We start from the raw sequence: 16,006 nt of genomic DNA, 5'->3' as shown, positions 1-16,006 counted from the left end.
GGTTCTTATGTATAGATTGATATTGTTTCTAGGGGTAGATTTTTAATTTTTTTTCTTTTTTATTAATTTATTAATCAAAATGTATAAGTATACATTCTTTCCTCATTTTACAATATCTTAGACATATATTGTATACAAGCCAGGTGGTAACACCTACGTATCTACAGACACACAGAAGCAAAATCACGATTAGAAGGGTTCTTATGTATAAATTGGTATTGTTTCTAGGTGTAGATTTTTTGATATTTGGAATGTTTAAGATAGAGATTTCGGATTTCTGCTCTGAACCAGCAGTTTTCAACTATGTAAAGAGGGGAAGTTGCAGTTCTTTGGAATTACATCTGTGCCAAGAGAAGCATGGAAGTATATAATGGTTCCAAGATGTTACTGAGAAATTGGACTCCAAATTATGAATTTTATAAAGTGTATAAATGGTGAAGCACAGCTACACTAGAACATACACTGAGCACACACACCTTTGTCCTATAGTAATCTTTGGAATGTTCATTTACACATCTGGACCCTAGGACATGATCCTTCAAATTTCCAATTAATGCCTCACAATGAACTGGGAGACATGAGGGGAACACACAACAAACTTGTGTCAGTGCTCCCGAGGCCTCTTCCTGCTTCCCCTGATACAATTGAGGCTATATGCGGAAACGATCCATCTCCCATTCCCCAAGCCAGCATTACAGATACATTACAGATACAGCACCTGCTGAAATGGTAATCACCTTCGAGCACTTATTGTTTACTTTGGACTAACCCCATTATGTCCATCAGGGCCAAACCATTAAGTCCATCATAAACCCATTGACAATTGCCATACCACATTTCTTTCTGGTTGCGCGCATCAGGCGGATCAATATACAAACGGACACTTCAAATGCTCCAATGACAGTTTATCAAATTTCCCACCACCATGAAGAGCCAACCTGTGATCCTTGTGGATGCCAAAATCGCATAACAAATTGAAACATGATAATGAGGGAGGGTTACTTTTCTCAAAAAGGCTGTTCATTTTCCATGTTAACTGAGTTGTAGAGTTGGTTTTTGTTTCTTCCCTGGGGATAAACAAGTAAGTCCTAAAGGCCCAGGCACCAGCATCCCGTGGAAAGTGTCGGCCTTTCTCTAGCTTTTCATACTGCTCAATTATTGTGATATGATTCCACTTTAACTGCCACAGCGACATCCTTTAGAATCTTGGGATTTTCAGTTTAGGGCAGCAGTCTTTACATCTCCTAGTGAGACTCCTTGGTGTCTCTGACCATTCTAAATCCTCTAACTTCAGAATTTCATAGAGTTTTGTCATGCCAATTCATAGCACTATAACCATGTGCTATGCTGGAGTCCCTGCTTTTCTTTCCAGATTCTACACCTATGGAAGATGTTTATCACAGCTTAAACATGAGAGAGACTGTGTCAACTTGGTGTATGATTTGAGCATTAGACTATGACTCTGGGAGGCCAGAGTTTGGATCTCCACTAAGCAATGGAAACCCATTGGGTGATTTTGGGAAGTGTCAGCCTCAGAAGAAAGCAAAAGCCAAACTTCAATTGAACAAATCTTGCCAAGAAAGGTTCGCCTTAGGATCACCATATACTAGAAAGAAATTGAAGGTACACAGGCTGTGGCGCAGGCTGTTGAGCAGCTGCAATAAATCACTCTGACCATGAGGTCATGAGTTCGAGGCCAGCCCGTGGCAGGGTGAGCACCCGTCAATTAAAAATAAAAAATAGCCCCTGCTCGTTGCTGACCTAGCAACCCGAAATATAGTTGCATCTATCAAGTAGGAAATAAGGTACCACTTATAAAAGTGGGGAGGCAAGTTTAACTAATTTATGACCTGGAATGAGGAAGTGCTGTCAGAGTGGATGATGAAGCAGCTGCTCCCCCCTGTGGCCAGAATCGAACATCCCCTCAGGAGAAGGTTAAATTGCCTCTGCGTCTGTCTGTCTCGGTCTCTGTTTGATGTGTTTATGGGGATTGAATGTTTGCCCTATGTGTGTATAATGTGATCCACCCTGAGTCCCCTTCGGGGTGAGAAGGGTGGAATATAAATACTATAAATAAATAAATAAAAACAATAAAACAATGACTAAATTAATTGTAATAACCAGGACCATGGTATTGCCTACCATGACAATCTCCCCAAAGTTGTATCTATACCTCATCCTGGCTTCCCTCTTCTGCTGTTTCTCCCCTCTAAGGAAAAAAAGAAAGAAAAGAAAGCCCCAACTTGGGGAAGAAGAAGAAGATAGAAATCACAGGTTTAAAATACTAAAGTTGAAACCTAATTCACTTTCTTTAAGAGTTTGCAAGTGCTAAACAATAATATGTATGTTGTTGCTGACTCAGTCCTATCAGGATTTAAAGGATACTCTCACTCGAATATTTTGCAGAAAAGTAGAAAAGGGAATGGTCACATCATAGCATTGTCTCATGGCAGTTAAAGTGATGTCAAACTGCACTAATTCTACAGCCAAGATGCACCAATAATTACATCTTCATGATTGGGGAATTAAATGAAGTACCTTATTCCTCACCCTTAGTCTGAAGATTGAAGTACCAACTATACCACTCCAGGGCATTGAACATGTTTTAATTGTTTTTAAATTGTTGTTGTTGTATGCTTTTTTGATGTATTTATTGCTGTGTTTGGATTTGTTTTTACTGTTGTATTTTTATATTGTTTGGGCATGGTCCCTTAGTAAGTCACCCTGATTCCCCTTGGGGAGATGTGGCGGGATATAAGAATAAAGTATTATTATTATTATTATTATTATTATTATTATTAGTTCTAGTAACATCCAGGGAGCCCCGGTGGTGAAGTGAGTTAAAGCGCTGAGCTGCTGAACTTGCAGACCAAAAGGTCCCAGGTTCAATCCCGGGAGTGGAATGAGCACCCACTGTTAGCCCCAGCTCCTGCCAACCTAGCAGTTTGAAAACATGCAATGTGAGTAGATCAATAGGTATCGCTCTGGCGGGAAGGTAACGGCGCTCCATGCAGTCATGCCAGCCACATGACCTGGAGATGTCTATGGACAACGCCGGCTCTTCGGCTTAGAAATGGAGATGAGCACCAACCCCCAGAGTCGGTCACAACTGGACTTAACGTCAGGGGAAACTTTTACCTTTACCTTTAGTAACATCCAAGCTGTGGAATTGCTGTGTATACCTATGAAGTTGTGCATTTCTCTCAAATTATTTGGCCTAAATACAATAGTTAGTTCCCACTGAATTGCTGGGAGCTTAGCACATCAACCCTTCTGTATAATCCATTGATTTGACAAATCAATTCTAGATTGAACTAATAACCAGATGTTCATCTTAATGTACTTTCATTCTGCAGGATTCTTGATGCTGTAGTGCAGTCATTAAAGGCAGTTGTATATTGCAGGGAATCTCACAAGTCCTCAGTTATAACAATCAGAATTAAAAAAATATTCTCTTCCCATGGACCTCATTTTAAAGTAGCTCCAGGTAACATCCAAGCCCATGCTGAAAGGAGGATGGCAACTAGGAAACAGGGAGGGGGTGTCTTTTATTTCCCTGCAGTTTATTCTAAATGAAGCCAAACCCAGGTAAAAGAAGGAGAGCTTCTCCAAAGAGAAATTTATAAATGTTGGTCATGTCATTCTTCTGCTCACTTCAGGAGAATGAGAAGTTATCTCTGTTACCCAGTTCCTTCCCACGTCTCCCTTTATAGTTATTTCATTATTGTAGTTGCTATCCATGGGGTTTAACTTCTGTGGAGGGATGATGGTGTGGAGTTTGGCACATGGTGCTACCATGTTCCACACATACCGTCTAGGATTCTAGCCATCATCTTGCTTATTTCCCTTCTGCCCTACAGCATATGAGCTGATTTGGTTCCATGAGTCATATTCTAGCTATTTGCCTTGCAAGCTCTTTTATGCACTGCACCTGCTCTGTGGCTTATGCAGTGCGGTCAGCATAGCAAAGCTAACACTCTAGGTTGTGTAAAGATGGTGTTGGACAAGGGGATGATTCAGACTTTTACACTACAACATTATGTTGAGGTCAATGGTCCCATCCACCCGACTTCCAAATCCAAAAAACACAATAAAAAATCAGCCATAAAAGTGTTGGCTGGTCTTTAAAAATCCCTTGTAATAAACAAAGTACTCTATGTAGTCCAACTGAGAAGACACCCCAAAACAATGGAGAGAGGAGGGAGAACAGTTCAAATAGCCTAAAACATTATTAGAAGCAACTCAACCTCAAATTTGGTTGTTCCTTATAGTGGCTGCAACAGTGCACAACAGACCACCAGAGCTCAGGGGGGACCAGAAATCAGGCATTGAACTTGTCTGGGTGTCACAGTGTGCCCACATTTTGAATTCACTGTAGTTCAACCTTTTATTGAAGCAACAATCCTACAAAGGAGGTGAGGCTGGGACCCAGGTGCTAGCTCAGTGTTACCAAGTAACCCCCCAAATAATCACCATAAAATCTTAAAACCCGCACACAATCTTTTCAAAATAATCTGATGCTGTAACAATCCAGACTTTTTGAACTGTAATTCTCAAAATCCTGTAGCCATAACAACTGAGGATTCTGGGAGTTCTAATTTTTAAAAATGTAGCTTTTACCTGCATGGATGCTAATTGCACCTCATTGCTCAGCCCTCACACATTTTGGATCACGGTGCCATTCTGAATGCAAAAGACAGTTCTCTTGGAAGGGAAGGCAGACTTAAGGTAACATGTGCTTTATGCTGGCTTCCTCCGTATTGCAAAGTCCACTCCCTGTCCTGAACACAGGTTGGCAGGCACATGCTGTACAGAGAAAATGGGTGGGTTTTTTTGGCCTTTGTGTGTTCAACATTACAGTCCATGAAAGATCAGAGTGGAGTACTCAGTGTGTGTATATCTGTTTCTGGTCATCTGCAGAAGTCTCACAGTTTTCTCTTACCTGCCAGCAATTTTCACAACTTACCAGAAGCCTCACAGAGAATCTCAGTTCTACACAGAGAGATGGGTAAATAGCAGTTGTGGAAGCTGATCCCATATTCCTATACATAGATTCAAAATGCAGATTTATAGGGATTACTGGGGAGCATGAAAAGCTTAATAACAGACATAGGCAAACTTCACCTCACTAGAAGATTTTGTGTTCTCAGAGAAACTGAATTGTTACCAATTATGCATTTCCTTGAGCAACAGAATGAACCGAGCCGCCGTCGAACTAGACATGTCAGGCAGTGTCTGAAAGTTGATTGTTGTATCATTAGCGTAAGACAGACAATCCCAGCTTCAAATTAGTCATATACAGCAGGACATCACTGGACAAGATCTCTAGAAAGCATAGAAACAAATTAACATCTTACTCTTCTTTGAAGACCAAAGAAGTAATGTGGCAAGATGGAGAATTTGCTCTCTCCTGGTTTCTTAATTTAAATGTCCTTATCTTGAAGCTGCTATTACTTCTGAGGAAGAATAAACAAGTACCTTACAAGAAGCTACAATATGACATGTACCCATAAGACTGGGACTCACAGTTTCACCAACCCCACAACAGACAAAATATGTCCTCTCTAGGTATTTTCTTGCCCCCCCCCCCCAAAGATGATTCTGTGATATGCTTCCACCGGAGTTATCCTGGAGAACTAGAAAATGTCATTCTACCTTCTGGTGGAAGTCATTCATTTCAATAGAGTTTGCTATTATCTATGTTTTTCTGTTTTCTTGTTAAGTTGTACTGTATATACTAGGAGCCGTGGTGGCGCAATAGAATTCAACTCTTGTGACGGCAGAACTTCTCACCTGAAGGTTGTGTTGCTGACCTGAAGGTTGTCAGTTTGAATCTGTGAGACGGGGTGATCTCCCGTCTGTCAGCCCTAGCTTGAGGGGACATGAGAGAAGCCTCTCAGCTAACACATCTTGGTGTGCCCTGGACAAGTCTCTGTAGAAAGCCAATTCTCTCACACCAGAAGCAACTTGCAGTATGTTCTCGTCGCTTCTGACATGATTTAAAAAACCTGTATATACTTTCCCAGGTACAGTTAATAGCAGCTTTGAATCATGGAACAGCACATAGGAAACCATTACAATCGTCTTTCCACATTTGTAGTTTTGACTTTTGTGGATTTGATTGTTCATGGATTTGTTTTAAAATGTTCTCTCTAGGAGTATCTGGATCCTCCAGTGTGACTATGTTCAACTTTCCCCAATTATGCTTGGAGACTTAGCAATTTCAAGGAAGAACACCTCTTGAGGAATTGTTAGGTCCTCCAATATAATTCTATGGTTAGATTTCATAAGAACACCAAAGAGTCATGCTGGAAGGCCTAGGTATTCCTAAAGAAATCTCTCAAGTAGAAAAGTAGCAATTTTTATTGTGTGGCTTTTCACCTGTGCCCCTAATACTAGTGAATTCAGAGAAATGACTGTATATTTCCTTTTCCAGTGTTACTTCCACACTGGAAGGGAGGGAGTGAAGACCTGATCACAACTCATCATTATTCAAGCTAGTTGTGTACTTGAGAGTCACAAAATCGAGTTTATTATTATTGTTATTCATTTATTTATTTCTATCCCATTTTTCTCCCAGATCGGGACTCAAACCGGTGAACAACATGTAAACAAAAAACATTACAAACCATAAAAAATAAACATAGTCATCAATTTATCCTGCTCAGAACCCTGTGAAAGCCATGTAGCCATTAACAATGTTATGCTTCCCCCCAAAGAGGCAATTTACAAGCTGAGTAGAACTCAAAGAGAAGTTAGCTGAGAAAACCGCATGAAAAAGATTCTTTGAAATTACGCAACTAGTGGCTGAAATTGAGCTGTTAGTTCTGAACAAATTGAGAGACTTTGTTAGGCTGTCGTGCCAGAGTTCTTAAGTCCTGTGCCTGCCTCACTTCTTTTGTAAACTGAGATGAGTCTTATATTAATGTCCTATGCTGCTAATGCATTTTACAGTTCATTATCCAGCAAGATGTTGAATATAGTTTAGCAGATTGTAAGCCCAGATATCTATATAGAAAAGCTGACAAATTAAAGGGCTGGTTCTCAGGGCAATAAGTTCAGAGATCAAAAGAAATTCATTTAAAATGTCAAAAGGTTTACTAGAGAATCCAGTTCTAGAGTTCCACTCAAGCATTTTTCCCAAACTCTCCTTTCTTCAGAAAAAAAGGGGAAAATCAGCAGCAGGATATTAAAAATACACTACATAAGTGTCTCAAAATGCTTTTTTTTATGAGCATGATGCACCTGACCTTATAACCAAAGGGACACATAAAAAGCAGGGCCAAGAGGAGCAAGGTAAACAGACAAGGTGCTAATCTAGATGTCATTATGCAATATTGTGGTTATCTAATCATAGCAGGGCCATTCAACAGGGCCGGTATAGTTGGGGGGAGGAAGAGAGAGAAAAAATTGGCATCAGGGCTGGAGCCTCCAAAAGGGGAAGGTTCAGGTACTTGTTTGAAGATGGAAACTTTCCAAACTCCACAGGTACAGGTGAGGGGGGAGAGCAGAGGAGGACTGGCTGGGTTCATGGCTCCACCCATACTTGGGTACAATCCTTCTTGTTACACCTGGTGAGGGATAGATAGAGATATATATATTGGGAGGGCCCTGCATTCTGCTACAGTCCCTTAGCATCCTGGACAGAAGAGAAACCTTTCCACCATCCTTGTATCTCCATCTGCTCCACCCTAATCATGAGGAAAGAAGTCTGCACCATCGCTTTTCTCCGAGCTGTCTTTGTTGAGTTCTTAGCCACTGCGATTTTTGTCTTTTTTGGCCTGGGTTCAGCCCTAAAGTGGCCATCTGCCTTGCCAAGCGTTCTCCAGATTGCGCTGGCTTTTGGCTTGGCCATTGGCACAATGGCACAGACTTTTGGTCACATCAGCGGTGGTCACATGAATCCAGCAGTGACCATTGCCTTTTTTATCGGGAACCAGATTTCTTTCTTCAGAATGTTATTCTACATTGTGGCCCAGCTGGTAGGGGCCATTGCTGGTGCAGGCGTTCTTTATGGAGTGACTCCCACAAATGCCCGTGGCAACTTGGCAGTCAATGGGGTAAGTTTTTTTTTTTGCTGTAACACTATGGATCTGATTTATAATTTTGCTAGTATTGCACCCTGAGGAAGAAATTCTTAAACAAGTAAGGTACCCACAAAGAAAATTAATATTTAAGAAGAACAGCTCCAGGCTAAAGACATTCTGAACCTTGCTAGCTTGCCCTGCTGCAGGTGCATTTCCACCTGCACATCTCACTGTAGAGCAATGATGCAGGTTTTCATGTATGAGACACTTTGGAGAGTGCTGGTATGACAGGTTACTAGGGCAGAGTAAATTACAAGGCTGTGTTTCTTCTAAAGGCTTCTTATATCCTAAGGGAGGGGAGAAAGTCACTCCCAAAAAGGAAAGAAAAAAAGAAGACGCAATAAATTCTTTAGCTCCAGTTTAGGCTCTTGAAGAAGGATCTCATAAAGAGGTGTGGTGTAGAAGAAATAGCCAGAGAAGAGAGAACCCGCTATATTGATACTGCATAAAATAGAGAAAAGAAAGACAGGAGGAAGAGAAAGAAAAGTAACAACATCTTTAAAATTAAGTGACCTTTATGGCTATAACCCCATTTCTCAGTACATAGATACTGAAATGTCACAGAAGATTGCTTTTTGGAAATCACTTGGAAACATTCTAAACTTATGTAGTTGGATTTTTGTGCATTCCTGTTCTAAAGGTGGTCGAAAAATTGTGTGCTCACTGCATTGGTAATGTTACTGTAGCTCTTTTTCGATCCCCATGAAGCACCACCATTAAACACACAGATCCAGTGAGTTCTGTGACACTAAACTTTGGGCTGGGCTCTGGCTTAGCTAAATAAACTTGGCTGAGGAGTCACATTATGCTTGGACAGAAAGGGGTACAGGAGCCTAGCTAAGCTGCTACAAGGATGATCCCACACTCAACATTAAATGTGACTGCAGGTTCCAAGTATCCGCTCTAAAGACCATGGTGCAAACTTGTTTCAGAGTGGGATTGGGTTGTAGAATACATTGAGTCAGCGCTATGCATTACATAAGGATTTGGGCACCCACATGAGTGCTGCCATAAAAGAGAAAATTCCTTGCTTTAAAAAAATGGAGAAAAGATAATGCAATTGTACATACAATTTGCCTGTGCTAATTAAAATGTAAAGATGCCCATTTAGTACTGACCACTAAAATTAAAGACTAGGACCTAGGGACTTTTGACATATCACAGTTATACTACCATGACTGTATTTTAACTGCCATGGCTGCATCCTACAGAATCTTGGGATTTTAGTTTTGAGAGATGTACAAGAGGAGCTGCCTGGCTAAAAGAAAGGACCCACTACAAATCTTTTCACATCACACAATTATAGTAAGAAAATTGTGCATTAACTGCCAAGGCTCTGTTCTATAGAAGTTTAGGATTTGCAGTTTAGGGAGGAGTATAAAGAATTTGCAAACTATGAATCCCAGGAATCCACATAAAGCAGCCATGGCATTTAAAATGGAATCATGGGGCTATGACCAGGGCCGTAGCCAGAAAAAAATTTCGGGAGGGATTTTGAAAATTTCGGGGGGGAGGGTTGAACCCCTAGCACCCACCTCTCCCCGCTACAAACCTGTCAATATCTGCTTGAAATAGTGCCTGGAGGGACTCTTAATGTTTTGCGTCTCATAGACTTAGCATGGGGATTTGGTTAACCAGTTAAAATTCATGAGTAAACCAGGTTTTTTTATAACATGAAAAAAAAATTTGGGGGGGGGGATTGAACCCCTAAAACTGCCCCCTCGCTACAGGCCTGGCTATGACTGTGTGGTGTGAGTGGATCCCACGTGTCCCATGCCAGTTCATTCATGCCATGCCAGTTCATTCTGTCTTTCTCTTATTTTGAAGAATCCTATATCCTTCAAATCCTATATCCCACTGACAGTTCTTCCAAATCAACACATTAGGTGTGCAAAGCACAGTTCATAAAAGTAAGTCAGGCAGTGGTTTCATGAGGTTAAAATTGCTCTCAAAATGTAAACTGCTTTGATACAATATGAATTAGCTTTTCTTATTCTTCATATTACGGGGGGTTTTTTTAATGCAAAGGAACTCTCTGGCAAATGTAGGCTTCATATGAATTACAATCCTGTTGATGCAAGAATTGTTTTCATCCTCATTGCGAGAAACATGCCATGCCCCTACCTAAGAGACTTAAAAGTACATTAACGTTACTGTAGCATCGATACAATATTAGCCAAAATGAAAAATAGCTCAAAGTTGTATTAGGGAGCCAAGACTTCATACTATATAATGTCTGAGATAATCTGTTTGGGTACAAGAATTTTAAATTCAGAGGGCAGATCACAAGTACAGCAGTACCTAGGAAGTCTGAAAAAATATGTGTTTGAGTGCTGCAATATATACAGACTCACTTCATGTAAGCATGTTGATCCTGCTATAGATCAACAATTTGTGTACACAGGTCCACAGATTGGACCCGTGTTGAATGCGACAGGTGAAATTCTTGACAAAAGAGAGACAAATGTAAGATCTCTACTAAAGGGGATTTTCCCCCTTCCCCCAGAATATCTTTGTTTGTTGCAGTAACCGTGAAATCTCTGACCCTTTTTTTTGCAGAGGAAAATGGGCTGACAATAAAATTTGATAGATGCTTGATGAATGTAGTTGTTTATTTAGCATTATGAACCACACCCACATAAACTGGGGAAGGCCCATAACAGCAGAAATTTCAGCTCCCTGTCACAAAGAATTAGGATATAATGAAAATACTGAACCACATTTCCAGAAAGTATTCTTCAGCTGTCAGCCCTCCTTAAGTATCTTTATTTACTAAGAAGTCTGCTCCCTCGATTTCCAGAAAGAAACGTGTAAGAATGGAGTCTAAATTTGTTTCTTTTCTACCCAACAGCTCAGCAACAACACAACTGCAGGCCAGGCTGTGGTGGTGGAGATGATCCTCACCTTCCAGCTTGTGATGTGCGTTTTTGCTTCAACTGATAGCCGCCGAAATGACCATGTGGGCTCCCCGGCTCTGTCTATTGGGCTGTCTGTCACTCTGGGTCACCTGGTTGGGGTGAGTATTTCTTGCTATGACCGTCTAGTATCTACGCAGAAAGAAAAAAAGGAAGGGTGAAGTGTCAAATCATAGATGCAGAGATCTCAGCAACTTTGACCAGTGAGGACTCTGGGAGCTTGTGTTACCAGTTATGACTGAGCTGCATTGCTGTGAAGGAATTTATGTGCAAAATAACTAAGTAAAGTCAACTGTAGTTTAGGGTCTCAGCAACAACCCCCAAAATACTCACATATATATACATATAAAACAGTGGTTTTCAACCTGTGTGTCCCCAGATTTTTGGCCTTCAATTCCCAGAAATTCTAACAGCTGCTAAACTGGCTGGGATTTCTCTGAGTTGTAGGCCAAAACCCCTGGGGACCCACAGGTTGAGAACCACTGATATAAATAGATCTGAGAAAATAATAAATAGAGTTCACCACAATTTCACTAGGGATTTGCACCACAATTTCACCAGAGATTTGGAGAATCAAAATTTCTGAATCCTGCTGATTACAATTACTATGGAGAAAAACCGTCCATCTGGAATGGAACTGAGCCTAGAATTTAATTTTTGTTCCTCCCCCATCCCCCTAAAGAACCATTTCCAGCCAAAGCAGACAAAGATGGGCTGGATGGACAATGAATTTAGCCCTTATCATTTTGGATAAGAGATACTCAACCTATAGCTAATTCACACTGAATCTCTGACTGTCCTTTGTCATTTTCCTCTTCCCCATTCAACAGATTTATTTTACTGGCTGCTCTATGAATCCTGCTCGATCTTTTGGACCTGCTGTTATCATGAAAAGATTCACCTCTGCTCACTGGGTAAGAAACTAACCTGTTCACCTTAAGGGTGAAAAATAAGTCCTGCAATTGCTCTTAATTTCTACAAGGACATCTTTTTATGGAGGCAAGATCAAAGTCCAAATATATAACATGAAAGTATTTTAATGAGCCTTGAGACATGGCAATTTTGATTTGTACAATATTTACAGGTCTACAATAAGGGACCAATAAATTGCTTCAAGGTCCACAATGCCATAATAGTAAAAGTGAAGATGATGAAATCTGGAATTTATTCGCCATCCTACATGCTCATATAAAAAGGCAGTTTGTGTCCCTGACCTGAGAAGTGGAAAAGTTCAGGGAAATCTGAGAAAGTGCAAACCTTCCTCTGGAATAAATTTCACACTAAAATTGTTTTTTTTAAGTGCTCATGAAGTTCCTATACTATTTTAGGAACATCAGTGTTTATAGTGAAATCCATGCCAGTCCATGGATGCAACCCAGAACTAGCTGAAGAAGAATTATCTGGCTACTTTTTGAAAAAAAGACAGATTTTTTGGTCTTATAATTTTTGAATGTTCATTTTATTTTGCATAATCAGAAACCTTTCTGTTTTTAATAGACTTTAGAAGCAATTGCAATCTGTACACTGGTAAAATTCTTGTTTGTTCTCAATTTAGCCCTTAAATAGGTCAACCAAAAAGGAAGAAATTTGTTATCTCAGCTGGCCATCCCATTATATGTAATGTGAGAATGAGTTTATCTTAGGCACCTTCTACACTGCTATATAATCCAGAATATTTATTTATTTATTTATTTATTTATTTACAGTATTTATATTCCGCCCTTCTCACCCCGAAGGGGACTCAGGGCGGATCACATTATAACACACATAAGGCAAACATTCAATGCCCATAAACACATCAAACAGAGACAGAGAGAGACACGCAGAGGCAAGTTAACCTTCTTCTGAGGGGATGTTCGATTCTGGCCACAGGGGGGAGCAGCTGCTTCATCATCCACACTGACGGCACTTCCTCATACCAGGTCGTAAATTAGTTAATCTTGCCTCCCCACTTTTTATAAGTGGTACCTTATCTCCTACTTGATAGATGCAACTATCTTTCGGGTTGCTAGGTCAGCAACGAGCAGGGGCTATTTTTTATTTTTAATTGACGGGTGCTCACCCCGCCACGGGCTGGCCTTGAACTCATGACCTCATGGTCAGAGTGATTTAAGGCAGCTGCTTAACAGCTGCGCCACAGCCCGGCCCCAGAATATCAAATCAGATAATCCACATTATCTACTTTGAACTGGATTATATGAGTCTACACTGCCATATGACCCAGTTCAAAGAAGATAATCTGGATTTTATATGGCAGTGTAGAAGAGGCCTACTGGATGTGCCAAAGTTTGTCCATGCATGCCTTATGATAACAATAAGGTGGAAACAACTCAAAAACACAGAACCACAGTGAAGTCCAAAAAGTAACTTGTCCAGGTTCTCTTACATTGAATATACTGTAACTATACAGAAGTGGTGAGCATTCTGCTCTGGCTAAGCTGGTTCCGAAGGGAAGTCTGAAAACCTGGGATGGGCTCTAATTTCTTTCCTTTGTATTATTCCAGGTCTTCTGGGTGGGGCCAATTGTTGGAGGCATTGTGGCTTCTCTGCTTTACAACTACTTTCTGATGCCACACTCAATGAATATGTCTGAGAGGGTAGCCATCGTGAAAGGTACCTACGAATCAGAAGAAGAATGGGAGGAGAAGGAGAAAAGCATGGAAATGTCCTCCCCTTGAACAAAAGACTTCTGGACAAGAATGATACAATGGATCTCACATCTTCTGATGCTGAACTAACATTTGACTGTATACTTTGTAATCCAAAGAACACGTAGCTTCCGCTGGTGCAAAGGGTTTAAAGAGGGAGATATTATGTTTGTAAATAACTGCCGTGAACATGTGACTGTTATGACATGGGGAAAACACTCCTGAAGAAAAAGCCATTCCAACATAGCTTTGTTTGGGGAGTGACACGTCTCAGTAGCAACACCAGAACATGGATGGCTATCTGAACCTCTCATGGCTTGCAAAGGCTTGTTCTAGAGCTGTGCCTGGGAGATCTGAGTTTTAATTTTTTTAACTATAGCTGTTTGACTTCCCAATAGAATCCCAGAACAAATTCCCCAGATTTCCATATACTTTGAGCTTTCAGGATTGGGAAAGCAATGTGGCTCGAGCTTTCTAGGCTTGAACCTATTTCATATGTGCAATAATGCTTGCCAATAGCTTTTTATATGTATAGTTCATAGTCAACCCACTTAACAGCATAGACAAGAACAACTCAAGGTGCGCTAATGGAAAAGGAGAAAGACATTTAGTAACCATTCTGTGTCAAGGGCTGTGATGCTTGAATGAGATGCCACAGGGACTCGAAGACTGAACTTAACTAGTTGCCATTAAGTTCATCACTGAGTCTCTGGAAGCAATACAGTTATGTATCTGGGTGGATTGTGAGATATTAAGGAAGCAAGCTCTCTCAGGAACTGCTGGCACCTTCTGAGTTCAGAATTGCCTAGCAAGTTTGCTCTCACCTGAATTCAGTCTTACCTTGATTCAAACAAGAATCCAGTGGAGGCAAATCAATTTTAATACATCCTACATAGCATGTTAATCCTTCTGTATATACACCACAATCCTAGTTTTGCTGGCCTTTGTGTTTGAGGGAGGCGGTGAAAGAAGTAGGAGGTAGTCATGTAGGAATGGAGTACAGCTTGAGGCTTGCTCCTGTGGCAGCAGAGGTGACAGGCCCAGGCTCTGTTTGTATTTCAGGCAAACTTAATGGAGTTATGCAAAAAGGAACATATGACAACTGTATCCACCTTTGGCTAGGAAGAAGGAGACATCTGCTGTCCCATCCCACAACTTTTTAACCTGGGCAGAGAGATGAACAGATTGCTGTTTTCTGCACAGCTTTTGTTTTTACTTTTTGTTAACAAAGAATGCAACTTGTTTTGGGCCTTGGTTACTATTGGAATTTCTGTAACATATTGTATTATTTATTGTCAGTAATAAAATAAATCGTGCAACAAGAACAAGATCTCAGAAGTTTGTGAGATTTAAAGATGGGGCTGGTGGCAGACTACTGATTCAGACTTCATATGGGTAACTTGTGTGTGTGCACAAGCCTTCAGGTCACTTATTGAGATATAAATTTCACAGGGATTTTTAAAGGGATGGAATACTTAGCCTTGCCAGTTCTTTCCTCTGAGTATAGCCTACAGCATCTGCTATTCCTTGGTCTCCCACACATGTACTAGCCAGGGCCAACCCTGCCGAGATCAGAAGGGACCTGGTGCCTTTAGGGTATTTAGACAGCTGCAGGTAGCTGAACTGGTTTATAACAGTAGAATTTCCAGATTCAAGCCTCCAGCAAGGTTTCTCCAGTCCAAAAAGGCCCAGGACACTGTAAATTTACTGTGGTGGCAACATAAAGATGACAATTACTGTTACTCCTGTTAACAGAGATCACATGCGGGGTCACATAAATGATCATATGGCTGTACCAGGTAGCCCATTTCTTGATATTGCCATGCATACCAGGCATGTCCACTTATAATTCAGACTTTTTTCTTGCCTGAAGGAGCCCCACATGTATTTATTACTACACAGGGCCTCAAATATCTGTCTGGTCACCACAGGGTTGCTAGGTCAACAGCTTCCCATGCTTTAAAATCTCAAATTAGAGCCTTATGAAGTCACAGGGGCAAGCCCTTGTGTAAAAAAATACAAAATAATACCTATTCATATCAGTGTGTCCATGAGAAAGTGAGATAAACAATGTGGATTACCTGTACTCTTCCATAAATAAATATTATGTAAAACCTATTGCTAGCCAGAAGGCTGAATCCTATCCAGGCTAATGCTATAAAGTATGGTTTTAAATGGTTTAAGGCTTGGATTATGACTCTGGAAGCCAGGCTTCAAATCCCTATTTGGCAATGAAGCTCATTAGGTGACCATGGACAAGTCACATCTCTTAACCCTCAAAGAAAAACAATGACAAAATCTCTTCTGAACAAATTTTGCCAAGAAAATCCTGTGATAGAATTGTCTTAGGGTTGCC

General features: G+C 40.7%; 1 protein-coding gene across 1 annotated transcript; it reads left to right on the top strand.

The window, feature by feature from the left end:
* Positions 1-7,184: 7,184 nt before the first annotated feature.
* On the top strand, positions 7,185-14,978 carry LOC100564623 (aquaporin-5). The gene is made up of 4 exons (XM_003230195.4): positions 7,185-8,060; positions 10,939-11,103; positions 11,833-11,916; positions 13,507-14,978. The coding sequence occupies exons 1-4, from the start codon at positions 7,698-7,700 to the stop codon at positions 13,678-13,680; spliced, it is 786 nt and encodes a 261-aa protein (XP_003230243.1). The 5' UTR covers positions 7,185-7,697; the 3' UTR covers positions 13,681-14,978.
* The last annotated feature ends 1,028 nt before the right edge of the window (positions 14,979-16,006 follow it).

The sequence above is a fragment of the Anolis carolinensis genome, chromosome 2 (assembly GCF_035594765.1).
Source record: "Anolis carolinensis isolate JA03-04 chromosome 2, rAnoCar3.1.pri, whole genome shotgun sequence".
NCBI classification, from domain to species: Eukaryota; Metazoa; Chordata; class Lepidosauria; order Squamata; family Dactyloidae; genus Anolis; species Anolis carolinensis.
This window is presented reverse-complemented; position numbering and strand designations above follow the sequence as displayed.